The following is a 16,062-nucleotide window of genomic DNA, read 5'->3' as shown; positions in this document are numbered from 1 at the left end:
CTACCATGTAGTATTATCGGCATTTTACAGATCAGAAATCCAGGGCTTCTGGAACTGCCTGACTCAAACTATAAACATCTACAGCATCTACTTCTTGATGCCCTAATGATTTGTGAGCCCGTCTCACCGGTATCTCTGGGAGGTCTGCTAATTCCTTCACTTCGCTGGTTATATACGGCATCTCTCATCATCAACTCACCTCATTGCCAGAAAGGTGGTACATCCTGGCTTCCTGTAGCAGCGGGAAGACCTCTGGGCATTGCCTGATGAGAGGATCCGCTTCCACCATCTCCACAAAGTACCATGGGTCCAGAAGTGGCAAGCGCACGTTCTCCAGGACATAGGGGAGCAAGCAGAGTCGTTCTGACTGCTTGTGCCTGACCCAGCTCATCACAGTCTCAAACACCTGAGACTCTTCTGTCACATAAAGGTCATCACTCTTCAAGATGTGGTACAGAGTATCCACAGGAAGTTCAAGGAACTCTTCGGAGTTCAGAATCTGCACAAAGTTCTGGATGATGTAACTTTGAACCTGCTTCTTTAGACTGTCCAAGGAATGTGTGTCTGCCAGCCTCAGTATTCCAACACAGTTTTCTGGATTCAAGGCTTCTGTGAGGAAGCTCGCACAGGCATCCACCATCCGCAGGAACTAAGAGAACAGAAGGGCAGCAAATCAGGCCAGAAAATGACTCGTCCACAAGGAGGTTTATCAGTGAGTTGTGTGTAGTAGCAAAAATTTAGAAACAACCTAAATGACCCACAATAGAGGACTAGCTAAATAAATGAAAATACATTCATATTTTTGACAGCTGTATGGTCATTAAGAAAGCATGTTGTAGAAGAATATTAAATGACACGGAAAATGTTCATAATGTATTGAGTTGAAAAATCCATTCACTGAATCTTGATCAAGTGTCTAGATTTAATCAGCAATTTACAGGAAACATAGGGGAAAAAGGAACATGTTAAATGACACCATGCAAATACAGTCAGCAAAACCCAGACTGTGGGAAACTCTACAGAGCAACCAGTTCAGTTTCTTCAACAAATACATCAAAAGGGGAAAGAGAAAAAGGGGGGTGGGGCAGGGAGGGAGAGCCAAAGCACGAAAAGAGATTTAAAAGATATATCAATCTACTAACAAATAATGCAGCTTATTTGGATCCCTGATTTAAACAAAATTTTAGAAGAGATATGTTTACAGTGACCAACATTTGGTGATATGAAGCAATTATTATTAATTTTAAGTGTGGTAATCATGTTGTGGTTATGCTTAAAGAAAACTCATCTTTTGGAGCTATATACTGAAATATTTTCAAGTGAAATGAGAAGGCACTTCACAAAATCATACATACATTATGATCCTCTTTTTATAAAGAAAAATATATATTGAATATAGGCATAAAAAAAGACTGAAGGATATAAACCAAAATATTAACAGTTGTTACCTCTGTGTATCAGGTATCTTGGGACAAATTATATTGCAGTAACAAACAACCCTCAAATCTCACAGGCTCACAACAATAAATGTTATTTCTCACTCACATTACAGGGCTCACAGGGCTCTTCAGTCCAAGACCAAGGATGATGGAAAAGCTCTTGACTTGCCAGTTTTGTGACAGAAGGAGAAAATAGATGGCAAACCACACAAAGGCTCTTAAAACTTTTGCTCAGAGGTGGCATATGCTATTTCCACTCACACTTAACTGGCCAGAGTAAGTCACGGGCAAAATTTGTTGTCGAGGCAACAATAATCCTCCCACAGAAACAGGTCCCATAGGAATAGATGGAATATACTGTATAAATAATACAAGGCACCACACTCCGTAATAACACTATGAGATTTTTTTTCCCCCTTTTTTCTTTTATTTATTTATTTATTTATTTGGCCGAGCAGTGCAGCATGTGGCATCTCAGTTCCCCGACCAGGGATCGAACCTGTGCCCCCTTCATTGGAAGCATGGAGTCTTAACCACTGGACTGCCAGGGAAGTTCTGAGATTTTTTTTTCTTATTTTGTTTATTTATATACTTTTTAAATCTTCTAAAATGAATAAGTAATGTTTTTGTAATAAAAAATTAATTTGTAAAATTGATTGGCTTCCATGACTTATTTTTAAATTATCATCATCTTCATAAGAATATGAGTCCCATATGCATATATAGCACTTTATAGCTTACAAAGCCCTTTTGTATTCATCATATTATTTAATACTCATTTTACAGATGAGATGTCTCAAATGCACCTGTCCATTCTATTTGCTGCTCTCTGGAGCTTAGCTTTGAAAGAGTTTAACTTCCTACCTTCCCTCCTTGTCCACTGAGCCCTTTAGAGGGTCAAGTTCTCAATGTTCTTGGTTTGATCAGTTAGAAGAAGGATGGAAAGAGGGAGGCTGAGGGGACAGGGCCTGTTGGGGAGGGCTGGTCTGAAGACGGGGCCTATTGAGAGTACAGATGGGCAGAGCTGACCAAGTGGGAGGGTGCAGCCTGCAGAGGAGAAACTCTAATGACAGAAGCTGAGGCTGGTAGGGTTATGGGGCCTGAAGGGAGGGGAGAGGACTGGTCTTAGGGTGGACCATATTGACAGGCTTTGTTCTTCACTCCAGAGCATTCTAGGGGGCACACGTCCCTAATATGGGGGGATCAATCCCAATTGCAAAATATTATCTTACCCTGTCAGACCACACTTTTCAATTGTCAATTCAGAAAACGCTGACCTGATGGTCAATGTTGGAGAAAGCCTAAATTCTGCTGCCGACCACCCTGTGAGCTGGCCCCAACGGCCTGCAGATCTGCTCCTCGCATGAGCAACTGAGGAAACAGTTGAGACTGAGAAATCTAACACCTGTTTTGTTGTTTGCAGATTTTCAGTTCAAAGAGTAAAAATATAAAACTGAGACCAAGGCTCGCTGAACCCTCAGAAGCTGTAACCAGAGCCCTCTGTGGCTCTGCCCACAGAGACATCATGAGGGCTGAAAGGGAACTCACTTAGATGGCAGCCTCCAGAACAAAACGGCAGGTACGCCTTGCCAGCATTTGCCTGAGAGAAAGATGATATGAAAATCAAAGAGATTTTCTAAATATGTAGACTGTCCCTGGGAGGCCACCTAAGAACCTGGTAACAGGGTTGCCTCTGGGAAGTGGAACTGGTAGGTGGAGTGAGGGTAGAGAGGGAGAATTACTTTTCACTGTTTACCTTTTTGTACCCCCTCCAATTGGGTGCCATGTGGAGGAATTATCTATTTAAAATAAATGACATTTCTCGCAAGTAGAGAATATACTAGAAGGGAATACATCAAAATGCTAATAGTGGTTATCTCAATAGAGTTTTGTAGATAAAGTTATTACAGTAATTTGTTTTTTAGACCTTGTTGTACAGACCAAGTTTTCTACACTGAGCATGAAGTTGCTTTTAAAATCAGGAAAAAATAAAATAAATACTTTCTTGTGATTTTCAAGTACACAATGAGAAAATAAAATAAAATGTAAAAAAAAAAAAGAGCACATACTATGTGCCAGCCTAACCAGCTCATTTAATACAACAATACTATAAAGTAGATATTTATTATCATTGTTGTTTTACAGATGAGGAACAGATTCAGAGAAGTGAGGTAATTTCCTCAGAGACTTACAATGAGAGGTAGAGTTAAAATTTGCAATAGTCTTTCTCAGTCCAAAAATGCATGTTTTTACATTATTTCAAGTTGCCTCCGGTCAAATAGTGTGTGCACGGGACAAGGGCTTGGCAGATGACGAGGGTCATTTGCACACTTCACTGGAAAACTCAGATGGTCTGATCTGTCCAGACTGAGGAAGGCCTGGCTGATAAGATGCCAGTTGCTACCCCTGTGTGATGAACACCAATGAGCAAAGAAGGGAACAAGGAAGGAGAATAAAATCAAGTACCAAAGCTCACACGTGTGAACAACAGTGACCCAGATGTGTCTCTCCCCACTCAGAAACCATTCATCCACCTGTTCTTTTCCCTAATATGTATTGAACACTATTAGATCATAGGCCCTCAACCAGGGCTGGGGGTACAGAGGGGAGCAGAGAGAGACACAGTGCCTGTGCTCATAGGAGAAGGTAGACCAGTGCGGGAGGCAAGCAGGAATCAAATAATCACATGGAATGTGTAGGGTTACAGCTAGAACAAACACTATGTAACAGTTCGGTGATTCCACTGCCTGGACTGAGAAAGTCCACTCCTACCCCTCAAGCTGTGCCCAGTGTGGCTCTAAGTCAGCACTGGGACTCTCCCTGATGGAGTCACACCTGTCTACTCACCTTCTCCAAATAGCCCTAAGCTCACCTGTCACAGTGCCTTTCTATGCTCACACCATTTCCTCAGCCAGGACTACCTTTGTCCCTCATCACTACCTGCTAAGATCCTGCTTCCCTCACCCAAGCAAGTCTGACTCTGGGGCCCCACTTTTAAAGAAAGGACTCAGGATAGCTTATCCTAATTGCAACTGAGAACTCCCCTTTGAAGTTTACCTCAAAAGGAAGGAAGAATGAGTACCATGGCCATCACTTTATCTATACAAGGCTGTTTCCTTCATTCAGAGTTGTTAGATCTGGGACCAACGGATGTTCCAAAGAGTTTATGAACCCCTACATTGTATGCAAACATTTGTTTGCACATGTGACATTTTTCTGGGAATTGTGTTTGCAGGAGACACTGGGTGGCTCTCTGGTATCCATCCACCAGAGGACAAAGCCAATACAAGAGGGAGAGCCAACCTGAAGGACCAGAAAGACACAGAGCCAGAGTCTTAATCAGACTGTGCTTTGAGCCTTCCCTGCCTCTGGACATTTAAAATTCTGGGTCGATACTTGGTTAAGAAGGAAGAAGGGGAATGGAAGAGAAGGGAAGGGAAAAGAAGTAGAGAAATCCTACCTACTCATGAAGTTCTTTCTGAAAAGCCACTTCCTCCTTCATGGTTTCTTCAACTGCCCAACATGGAATCAATTCCTCCCTCCTCTGGGCTCTACTAGGCAACTCACTTGCCCCTCTAGCAGAACACTGTACTGCCTTGTACTATGGTCAAGCATCTCAAGGGCAGGTTCTAGGTCATCCGTGTGTTTTTATTTCCAGCAGCACCTAGCACAAACTCTGGCAAAAGGAGAGAAAGAAGGGAAGGAGAGAGAGAGAAAGAAAATATTTTTCAGGTACCTAGTAGGTACCAAGATCTGTACTAGACAATTTCCCATCCATTATTTTGTATAATGAATAAATTTTTTTGTTTTGTTTTGTTTTTCGTTTTTGCAGTATGCGAGCCTCTCACTGTTGTGGCCTCTCCCGTTGCGGAGCACAGGCTCCGGACACGCAGGCTCAGCGGCCATGGCTCATGGGCCCAGCCGCTCCGCGGTATGTGGGATCTTCCCGGACCGGGGCACGAACCCGTGTCCCCTGCATCGGCAGGCGGACTCTCAACCACTGCGCCACCAGGGAAGCCCAAATTTTATTTTTTAATGAATGTATTTTAAGTAGGTATTAATATTGCCATTTGTACAGAGGAGGAAATAGAGAATTCAAAGAGTTGAGCGTGTTGCCCAAGGTCACACAGCTGGTAAGTGGTAGAAGTGATACTGGAGATCACCTGGCTAATTTTTCTCACTGAGCATCACCTTGCCTTTGTGACTGTTGCATTGTTGAGCTAACAAAATTCCAGGAGAGTCTGAAGAGGCCTTATGAGGAGAAGGGTGAGTGGGGGTTCTCCAAGTTGCCTACATTCCCTCCAAAATATGCTTCAATAAACACTTTTGAGTGTGAGGGTTGTGTAGGGCAGCATCATGGGATCCCAACCAATGGCTGGGAAACTGCTGATGTGCAGGGCAGTCATGGGGACAAGAACTTGTTCTCTTTAAAAATATCTGGTTTTGGGTTTCCCTGGTGGCGCAGTGGTTGAGAGTCCACCTGCCGATGCAGGGGACACGGGTTCGTGCCCCGGTCCGCGAAGATCCCACATGCCGCAGAGCAGCTGGGCCTGTGAGCCATGGCCGCTGAGCCTGCGCGTCCGGAGCCTGTGCTCCGCAACGGGAGAGGCCACAACAGTGAGAGGCCCGTGTACCGCAAAAAAAAAAAAAAAAAAAAAAATCTGGTTTTGCTTCTTCATATTTAAGATTATTTAGGACTTTAGGGTAATTTTTCTGTCTCAGCCTGTTCCAATGACACATGAACTGTTTATTAAAGCTGAGTGATGATAGATAATGGCAACAGATAGTCAGCTTCCTATTTGGGAGAACATGTGAGTAAAAATTTACACCCAGGCACCTGACTCTAACAGGGAGACTAAAAATACAATCAAAGAAACCACTTGAAACATGGCTGCAGTTCCCATGAGAAAAGTCTGCCTCAAAGAGAGTGCACCCCTCCCTCCCCATCTCTACTGCCCCTCTTCTGCTTCCCTTTATGCTCTCCAAAACCAGGCGTCCTAAAGAACTTCACCACTGTAATTCCACATCTCACTAGAGGTTCCTTCCACTCCAGAATAACTGAAGTACTATTTTGGTCCAAATCAGGAATTCCATTGACCATAGTCCCTATGTGGCCTTGGAGTTCTTGCAAAGGGTCTATAAAGACATTGATATTCTTACCTTCAAGTCCCAACAAATCAGTATATGTGAAGAGTGTGTTAGCTGTTGATGAGATGGATAAAATTCAAATTTATTTGAGAGTGTTTCTGAATCCACTGTGAACTTTTGTCACTATTTTTGTCTTCCCAGACAATAGATACTAAACATAAAGCCATTCTCTTGTGAGGTCTGTATTGGTATTAAAGAGAGGTCTTCATACAAATTGTAAATTACCACTGATCCTAATCTTCCACCCTTGCCTCTCCCTCCCTCTCAAGCCAGACACCCGCCTCTGACTCTGTGGGAATACACTCTCCCACCCCTCGGACGGCCTCTGCTCCCTCTAGACTTTCAGTCCTTCCTCTAGACTTGACTGAAAGGTCTGCTAGTTCCTGGAAGCTACACAGCGTGGGCAGGAAAGGAAGGAGTTAAGACCTGCGAAAGGCCCGCTCACTAAGGGGGGCAGGTGCAGGGGGACTGGGGCACTTAGAGGTGCACCTACCTCAGAAGTGGACTCAGAGGGAAGGGGGAGGGGCAGTGCCCAAGGGTGTGGCAGGTTTGGTAGAGACTCAGGCAACAGACAGCCCCTGAGTTCCCAGAGGACATAGTGGGGGCCCCAACAGGCTAGCAGGGTGCAACAGGGGATATATGTGGGCTACACTAAGATTCAAGGGGATACATGTGGGTCACACTAAGATTCCAGGGGCAAGTCACAGCTGCGGCTTAGTGACTCAGCCCAGGGAGAGGGTGAAGGCCAGGGAGGGACATCATTGTAAGGATTAAATAGAATGATTGTGTCTGGGACGTGGTTGAGGCTCAGGATGTTGGGGAGTTGAGTATGTGTGCATGTGTGTGTGTGTGTGGACACGTGTGTAGGGCACAGAAGAACGTACCTAAGCAGGAGCCAAGTCCTGAGAAGCAGGTCTATGAATGCAGACAGCTGCAATAGGCGGGGTAGCAGGTAGAGAAGGTGAAACCTTAAGTCTTTGTTTACAAGTTCCTTCTGCCTGGAATACGTTTCCCCAAACCCAATTGCCACTTGTTGAAATCCTACCCATTCTATGAAGTCCACCTCTTTCAGAGCCAGAAATTTCTCAATTTCTACATTCTGCCTTGGGGTCTGGAAGCTCATTGGGAATCCTCGTTTTTGAGGCTTCAGGGGTAGTAAATGGAGGCAGGTACAGGAGCCAGAAGTTCTGGGTTTAGATCCCAGATCAAAGCTCTACCATTTGATGAGCTGGACTCTATCTGAGCCACAGTTTCCTCATCTGGAAAGTGCTGGGAATAATAAACCCAGTTTACAGGCTCATTAGGAGGGTATTACCTGGCTTGCTCACTCTCAGAAATACTGTCAATATCAAACGGGATCATGTAGGGGAAAGAACATGATAAATTGCTACTTAAATGTGATCTATATTTACAATTTTTATCTTTATTTCCCCCTGATAGCGTCTCACAAAGTGCCTTGAACATAGCAGATACTCAGTAATTTGTGGTAGTTAAGTAGCAGAAAAAGTCAGAATCTGGTAGCAACGTGGATTGTATTACAGCTAAAACCCCACATCCCACTTCCTTATTCCACAATCTATAAACAGTAACTAGGGCATTCCAGGCTTACTTACTCAGGGAGGGGTGAAAGGGTGGATGAAAGAAGACAATTTTGGCTTTTGTGTTTCTAAATACACTTTTAGAACTTACACTAGAAAAATAGTTTTGAAACACCGATTAGTGGTAATAACTGGGCCCTTTGACCTTCAAAATCCAGAATCCTAAAGAGTGTGTGCAAAAGTTTATGCCAAAACAGTAGAAATAGGAGAATGGATGATAATGTAAGAGTCAGCTTTTCCCACACTGGAGGAAATAACAATTCTCAGGCCTGAAAGAGAGAGGAGAAAGGGGGAGTCTAGTAATGGAGTGAGAAGCAGGTGTGGCTCCCTGGGATGGTCCCTCTGTCTCAATGCAGGCCAGAACTCCAGAGTAAGGGGGATGCTGGAAGCCCTTAGAGGCTGTGGATATGAGAACAAAAGAACATGCACCCTGACTGCTGAGATGAAATCAGAAAAGCAGCAGGCTAGTAGAGCAGCAGAAGAAGAGAAACTAGAGTGTGTTGTTTCTAGACAAAGTGGGCCTAGGGCAGTTGCTCTGAGTTCTCTACAGTTCCAGATTGGCACAGGAGAGGGAATGGATGCTTCTTGTGTTGCCCCTGAGAGGGACATGGAAATACTGAGAGGATTGGCAGACCTGAAGAGGCCTTGAAAACAGGACAAAGAAAATGCAAAATGACCAGCAAGGACTGATGGCCAGAACCAGGTGGGACTGGGGACTTTCAGTTGATGCCAGTGGGGAAGGGGTTGATGATCAAGAGAGAGACCAATGGGAATGTAGACACTCCAGGAGGTGCCAGCATGGACCAATGATGCAAATGACCACGGTAAGCCTGAGTCAGATGCCCCTTTCTACAATGTTCTGGCACTGTGTAAATGCACCCTGCAACTATATAAGCAACCCAAATCCTGAATTAATAAGGCTTTCCCGAAGTGGGTTGTCATTAAGTTGACTACAGCTTCTGCCACTGGTAGAATGGGAAGCTCAGAAGAGAGATAAAGTTCGATGTTAGAAAAATGATAGGTTTAGAAAGACAAATATCATATGATATCACTTATATGTGGAATCTAAAAAAATGATACAAATGACCTTATTTACGAAACAGAAATAGACTCATAGACATAGAAAACAAACTTATGGTTACCAAAGGGGATGGGGGGTGTGGGGAGAGATAAATTAGGAGTTTGGGATTAACATATACACACTTCTATATATAAAATAGGTAAACAACAAGGACCTACTGTATAGCACAGGGAACTATACTCAATATCTTGTAATAACCTATAATGGAAAAGAATCTGAAAAAGAGTATACATATATATACACATATATATGTATAACTGAATCACTTTGCTGTACAGTTGAAACTAACACACTATAAATTAACTGTATTTCAATAATAAATAAAAAAACACAAAAAAATAAAAATAAAAATAATAGGTTAAATCACACTTTTTTTTTTTTTTTTTTTTTTTTGCGGTACGCGGGCCTCTCACTGTTGTGGCCTCTCCCGTTGCGGAGCACAGGCTCCGGACGTGCAGGCTCAGCGGCCGTGTCTCACGGGCCTAGCCACTCCGCGGCATGTGGGATCTTCCTGTACCGGGGCACGAACCCGTGTCCCCTGCATCGGCAGGCAGACTCTCAACCGCTGTGCCACCAGGGAAGCCCAAATCACACTTTTTTTTTTTTTTTTTTTTTTTTTTGCACACCTGAGTTTGTAGCCTAAGATTTAGACCCCTATAATAATTGGAATTCAAGAACAATACAAAATTTAAAAACAGGCAAAACGAATCCATGGTGGCATGGCTAGAGTAGTAGTTACCCCTGGGAGGTACTTCCCGGGGAGGGCATGAGGGAGCATTTTGAGATGCCAGGAATGCTCTAGAGCTTGATCTGGGTGGTAGTTACAAGGTTCTATACCTATATAAGAAAAATCATCAAGCTGTACACTTAAGATATGCACATTTTACTGAACGTAAGTTATGCCTAAAAATTTAAAAGAGCAAACATTGAGGTCAAACACAGAAATGCAAAGTTAAGAGAGATGCTCTGTGGGCAGCGGCAGGCTCACTGGGGAGACACCTGGTAACCCCAAGTGTCCAAGGTTCCCCAGAGGGAGTTGGGTAAAAGAGTTTGCAGCTGTGCTGGTCACAGAGCACCATACTAAAGGCACCAGCTGCCTTCAGGATCATGGCTTGTTTCAGGCCTCGCTCTGAGGAGTGGATACACTGTGTGTGGTGAAGAACACACAGGCTATGCACAGGAGTTAACTCAGGCTCCTCCTTTTCATTAGCCGTGAAACCCTGAGCATTTCCTTAGCATTGTTGAATCTTATTTCCCTCATCTATAAATTGGGGGTAAAAATACCTACCTCATTTTAAATGAGATAATACAGGCAAAATACTTGTTCTGAAATACTCTGAAAACGACAACCGTTACTGTCCTGTAGACCCAGGAAATTAACCCTGATTTCTTAACACTCACAGTAGCCACAGAGTATCACTGATTGACAAGGGGAATGTGTGGGAGAGGGTGCATCAGACAGTCAACAGGTTGATTTTATCTGGATGGTGGTAAGGAAAGCGTTGGGTTGGTTTTCTTGCCTAGATCAACTGGCTATTCTGATGTTGAGTAGACATAATCTGTGGGTCCCTGTCAATAAGAACAGAAATTCATCTGTACCTTACAGTAATGGGACCTACTTTTACCTAGGTGTCTGGTTCTTAGTAGGTGCTTAAAAATGAACAAGTATCAGTATTAGCCTGTGGAATACTTCCTCCTCTCCTAGCTCATGGCATTTCCAAGAGCCAGAATTGGGCTTCTTTGTGTCCTGTTATAGGACGTCAGGCAAATTTTGATGGCATCTTGAGCAGGTCCTCAAATTCAGCTAGTGATGAACAAGAGCACCACATATTCACTGGCTCAACATGGTACATTTATGTACGATGTTCCAAGTACTGGGAAGCCAAGATGCCAACCCAGGCTATCAAGTCAGCCACTGACCACGTGGCTACCTCATCATATAGGTCTCACCAGCATCCATCCTGTCATTAGCAAAAGATATAATAGGAAAATAAGCAATGCCAGGACTTTCACCAAAGTCCCCTCAGACTGCCACCAGTTGATGAAAGTTACATCACCTCCCCATGGGGTGCTGTGAAGACACCACATGGGTCTTCTCAGGCTTGGCCCAGGTGATCAGGCTGCCACTCCGACATCCCTCTTTCTTCCCTCACTTCAGCCGTAGGGACTCAGCCTGACCTCCTTTTTCATCCAAGCCCCTTCTAACCAGCTGCTCTGTATCTTGGGGATCCTTCCATCTAAGACTAAATGCAGGATGAGTATGGTCTCTCTGACCTCACATCTTCTTGCTGCCCTGAAGATAAGCTCACAAGCCCTTATTCTTTCATGAGGTTTTAATAATAAAAATGAAACTAACAGATAAGGCAAACTTCCCCAAACAAACATGGCAAAGTCCTCCAAGATTAAAAAATTGCCCAAGTTTTTATAGTCATTGTCCCTGATCTGTAGTTTCTGACTACCTGGCTTATCTAGAACTCAGAAGCCTAAAAGTCCAGTTAAGGCAAGGGAGGAAACTTTGCTTCTCTGGAGCCTCCACTGGATGACAATCATCTTAAAATCCCTGCCTCACATGTGAACAGGTTACTTGGGCCTTTTCTCTTAGGTGCTTCTCTTACTTTTACCTTCCCAAAAACTACTTAGAGAAAATATGTTCCTCACCAAAATTGGCTACTAAATTGTAGCCAGGTTACTGCAAATCTCCTCAAGTGGGCAGATCATGCAGTACCTGACACACCCAAAGTTTCCTCCAAAGAAATTGTCTGGCCCTATGCCATACCTCACTGGACCAATGGGCCCTTGACCCAAGGGCAATCAGTGTCAACAGGCTAGCCACTCGTGAAGTGGCCTCACGTGAAAATTCTTTTCAAAGAGCCATAGTGGAGATTGGCTTGGTCAGTTGAATTCTCCCTTCTGCCTTTCTGGACTGGGAAATCCTGAGAGAGAAGCAATCAGTGTTTAACAGGAAGAGATTAAGAGGAGGCCTGAGAAGAGAAGCAGAAAATGAGAGAGCAGCTGAGTCACATCAAAGGTGTGAAAATTAAGAAACATTTACTACTGGATGTCACGGGGAAACCAAGATAATCTGATTCCCGCTGATTTCAGTCCCACAAAGGTGGTACTGGCTTCTGTGGAGGTTCTAAAATGACAAAATAAAATGCCAGCTCTGGCATACTTTCCCTGAAAGGCAGGTATTATTGTTATCCTAATTTTACAAACGAGAAAGCTGAGTTTCAGAAAATTTAAGTAACTTGTCCACAGCCACACAGCAAATAAGTGACTGAACTGGGATATAAACCCAGGTTCTGCCTGACTCCAAAACCCATGTTCTTTCTGTTCCACCACCCTGCCTTATAAGAGACCATTACAGATAACCGTATATGTTTGACATCTAGAGAGACCCCAACGATGTTATCCAGCATTGCAAAGAACAAGACAGGGCTTCCCTGGTGGTGTAGTGGTTGGGAGTCCGTCTTCCAATGCAGGGGACGCAGGTTCATGCCCCGGTCCGGGAGGATCCCACATGCCACGGAGCGGCTGGGCCCGTGAGCCATGGCTGCTGAGCCTGCGCGTCCGGAGCCTGTGCTCTGCAACGGGAGAGGCCACAGCAGTGAGAGGCCCGCGTACCGCAAAAAAAAAAAAAAAAAATGGAGGCAATGAGTGAGTGAGATGCACATATACACTGTACGTGCATAGAACAGGAAGGACAGCAAGACAGGAAAAAGGAAGCTAAGAGTGAAGATGGCAAATGTTTCACTGTATCTCCTTATATTTCTGAATTTAGAACGGGCATATGTCTTATCCATCCAAAAGAGTAAACAATATTTTAAAACCACAGAGTGATTTCAACAACCTATAAACATCTGTCCCTTATGGTGCCTTCAGGCATGAAAATATTCCCAGTTTTCTATGTCTGAGACTTCAAAGCAAGTAGTCCAGAAACAATATCAGTCAGAAAGCGAGTTAAACAGATGTCCAAAAGCTCACAGTACTCTTCTCTTATTTTCATAAGAATTAACACTCACAGGAAAATGAATAAAATAGCTTCAGAGAGAAACTTACTATTTTTTGCCAAGAAAGTAAATAAGATTTGGAAAATTTTGAGGTGAGGGATTACCAGAATAGGAGAATCAACAATAAACAAAGCTTGTTGTAGTTCTATCCTGTCTCCATCTTCCTCTTCAATCACTCTTATTAAAGCTCATTAAACTCTCCACTGAAGCTCACCACTTGGAGAAAATGAAAAGAAGAAGACGGAGAAGACAAAACTTTATGCCAAAATAATCTCCAGGTATATTAAAGATTTAGGTATCAAATCTGTAGATGTAAAAAGGTTAAATGAACTTATAAGTGAGTAAGTACATAATCAAGCAATGGGGAAGGTCTTTCTAAAAAGGCACACCAAAGGCAAAAACCGTCAAGGAAATGATCAATAAACCTGACTAAATACTAGTTTTAAGCTTTGGACATTAAAAAACTATAACTATAAATTATGCACGTATTACCAATGGAAAATATTTGCAACAGTATTACAAAAGATTAGAGTCTTTACTATCTAAACGGTTTTTATAGGTCTCTTGAAAAATCACCCAAAACTGAAAGGAGAACAAGAAACAGAAACACAAACTCCATCCACAATGAAACCAAGAGACATCAGTAACCCCCAACCACACAATATAAAGACTGGTAAGTGACTTTGCTGAGAGAACAGCGGTCACACTAAGTTTGTCCCTCAGAATCCAAAAAAGTCGGAATATTAAAGTCCCCCCAAACCAGGAAGACCAGGGTAGGTGGGAGCTGACAGCAGGGAGTTGGTTTAAGAAGTTAAGCCTCCTGGTTCTCCTCCTTACTTCTTGCAGTCTAACAACTCCCAGTCCCAGTGGAAAAGACGATTTATCCTGTGGAGAAACCAGACCAGAAATATTCTGGACTCAGGGACACCAGAAACTGAAGAAGACACATGAGGACATCTTACTTAAAATAAAGGGGTTAAGCAAAGATTTGCACACATCCCCACACCTACGTAACCGGTCCAGAATACATGCAGTTGTCTTATAACCCCCAGCAAAAGACTGAATGATCTTTATCTGGAGAAACTGAACAGCCCTAGGAAAAGTTCAGCAACTACTGACATTTAAGGAGCCCAAATAAAAAACTGGCAAGCCACCTGATAACCCTAGTAAAACTCTCTAGTCTGCTCGCTTCCCATTCTACTCCATGTGCACTGAGTTGAACATAGTATATTAAGGCCTCAATATAAAATACGACTGGATAGCAAGGGTATTTGAGGAAACCCTCTGTAGTAGTTGAATGGTGGATCCCCAAAATATACGTCAACGTCTTAATCCCAAGAATCTGTGACCGTTACCTTATATGGCAAAAGAGTAAATATTACTTTATATGGCATGAGGCATGACTAGGTTAAGTAGCATGAGAGGAGAAGCTTACCTGGTGGGCCCTACATGCAATCACATATAGCTTTATAAAACACAGACACAAGGACACACAGAAGAGGAGGAGACAATGTGACATGACTGCAGAGATTGGAGTGGAGTGAAGAGATGCCAAAAAGCCACAAGAAACTGGAAGAGGGCAAAGAACAGGTTCTCCGTTAGAGTCTCCACAGGGAGTATGGCCCTGCTGACACTTTGATTTTGGACTTCTGCCCTCCAGAACTCTGACAGAATAAATTTCTGTTGCTTTAAGCCACCCAGTTTGTGGTAATTTGTTATGGTAGCAGTCCTAGGAAACTGATACGCCCTCTAAGATGAAAGTTGGAGACCTAAGCAAACACACAGAGTAAAGGAACTCAAAAGAAAGAGAAAGCAGAAGAAAACTTCAAACATATTATAATTGTCTCCAAGAAATAAGAATAGGAATCTATTAAAATAAATAGCAAGGATATGGTAGCAGAAATTAAAAACTCACAGAAGAGTTGAAATATACAGTTGAGAAAATCTCCTAGAAAGTAGAACAAAAAGGTCATTAGGAAAGAAAAGGTAAGAAAAAAATTATATTAAATTCAGAAGGTGTGACACTTAACTAATAATAGCTCCAGAGCAGAGAATAGATAAAAGAGTTGGAAGAAAAGTATCAAAGAGAAAATACAAGTTCCCAGAATTGAAAGACGTGAATCTCCCAATAGAAGAAATGAATATAATGAATGAAAAGAGACCCACAGCAATTGTAAGTGCTGTTGCAGAAATGAATCTATTGACATAAAAAAAATGATGATAATACAATATGGATGAAATAGATGAAAAAACATGTGTCCAGTGGTAACCTATTCTTACAAAATATGTACATAATAGATAACAATATAGAGCACTGCCTTCAAAATGTCAAAGAAAATTATTTTCAACCTTGAATTTTATACCCAGGCAAAATATCAATAAAATATGGAGGGAAAACAAAAATATTCTTAGACATTTAAGTTTCAAAAAATTTATCCCTTAAATACTCTTTCATTGTAAGATATTAAAGATTGTGATCCATTAAAATGTGGGAGTATACAAGAAAGAAGAACCGGGATCCGGGAAGAGAAAATCCAACTTAGAAAGGAGGTAAAAGGAACTCCCAGGATGACAGCAAAGGGAACTCCCAGGATAACAACTGTGCAACAGACCTAGAGAGTGACCAGTTAAAATTAGAGCAGGAGGAGAGAGGGAAAAGAAGTTATCTAAAATTGATGCATCGAGAGATAACAGTGTACACAAATCATTTAGAAATCTGGAAGTAGATAAAAGAAGAAACATGTTAAAACATGTGAAAGTAATTGTTCCAGAAGAGTGAGCTGAAG

The 16,062-nt window shown here is 42.6% G+C and overlaps 1 protein-coding gene across 3 annotated transcripts in view; it reads right to left on the bottom strand.

Annotated features, from left to right (window-relative positions):
• The window catches only part of KLHL6 (kelch like family member 6), a gene marked incomplete at both ends in the record, with an annotated part of 55,218 nt that overhangs the window by 15,139 nt on the left and 24,017 nt on the right, over positions 1–16,062 (bottom strand). For 2 of the 3 annotated variants that reach the window (XM_079704413.1, XM_079704415.1), the window contains one exon: positions 200–649. In XM_079704413.1, coding sequence (XP_079560539.1) covers positions 200–649 — 450 coding nt within the window. The remainder of the gene's footprint in view (positions 1–199; positions 650–16,062) is intronic. The other variant, XM_079704414.1, reaches the window with a different exon arrangement.

Source organism: Hyperoodon ampullatus (genome assembly GCF_949752795.1).
Source record: "Hyperoodon ampullatus genome assembly, chromosome: 5".
Taxonomy (NCBI): domain Eukaryota; kingdom Metazoa; phylum Chordata; class Mammalia; order Artiodactyla; family Ziphiidae; genus Hyperoodon; species Hyperoodon ampullatus.
This window is presented reverse-complemented; position numbering and strand designations above follow the sequence as displayed.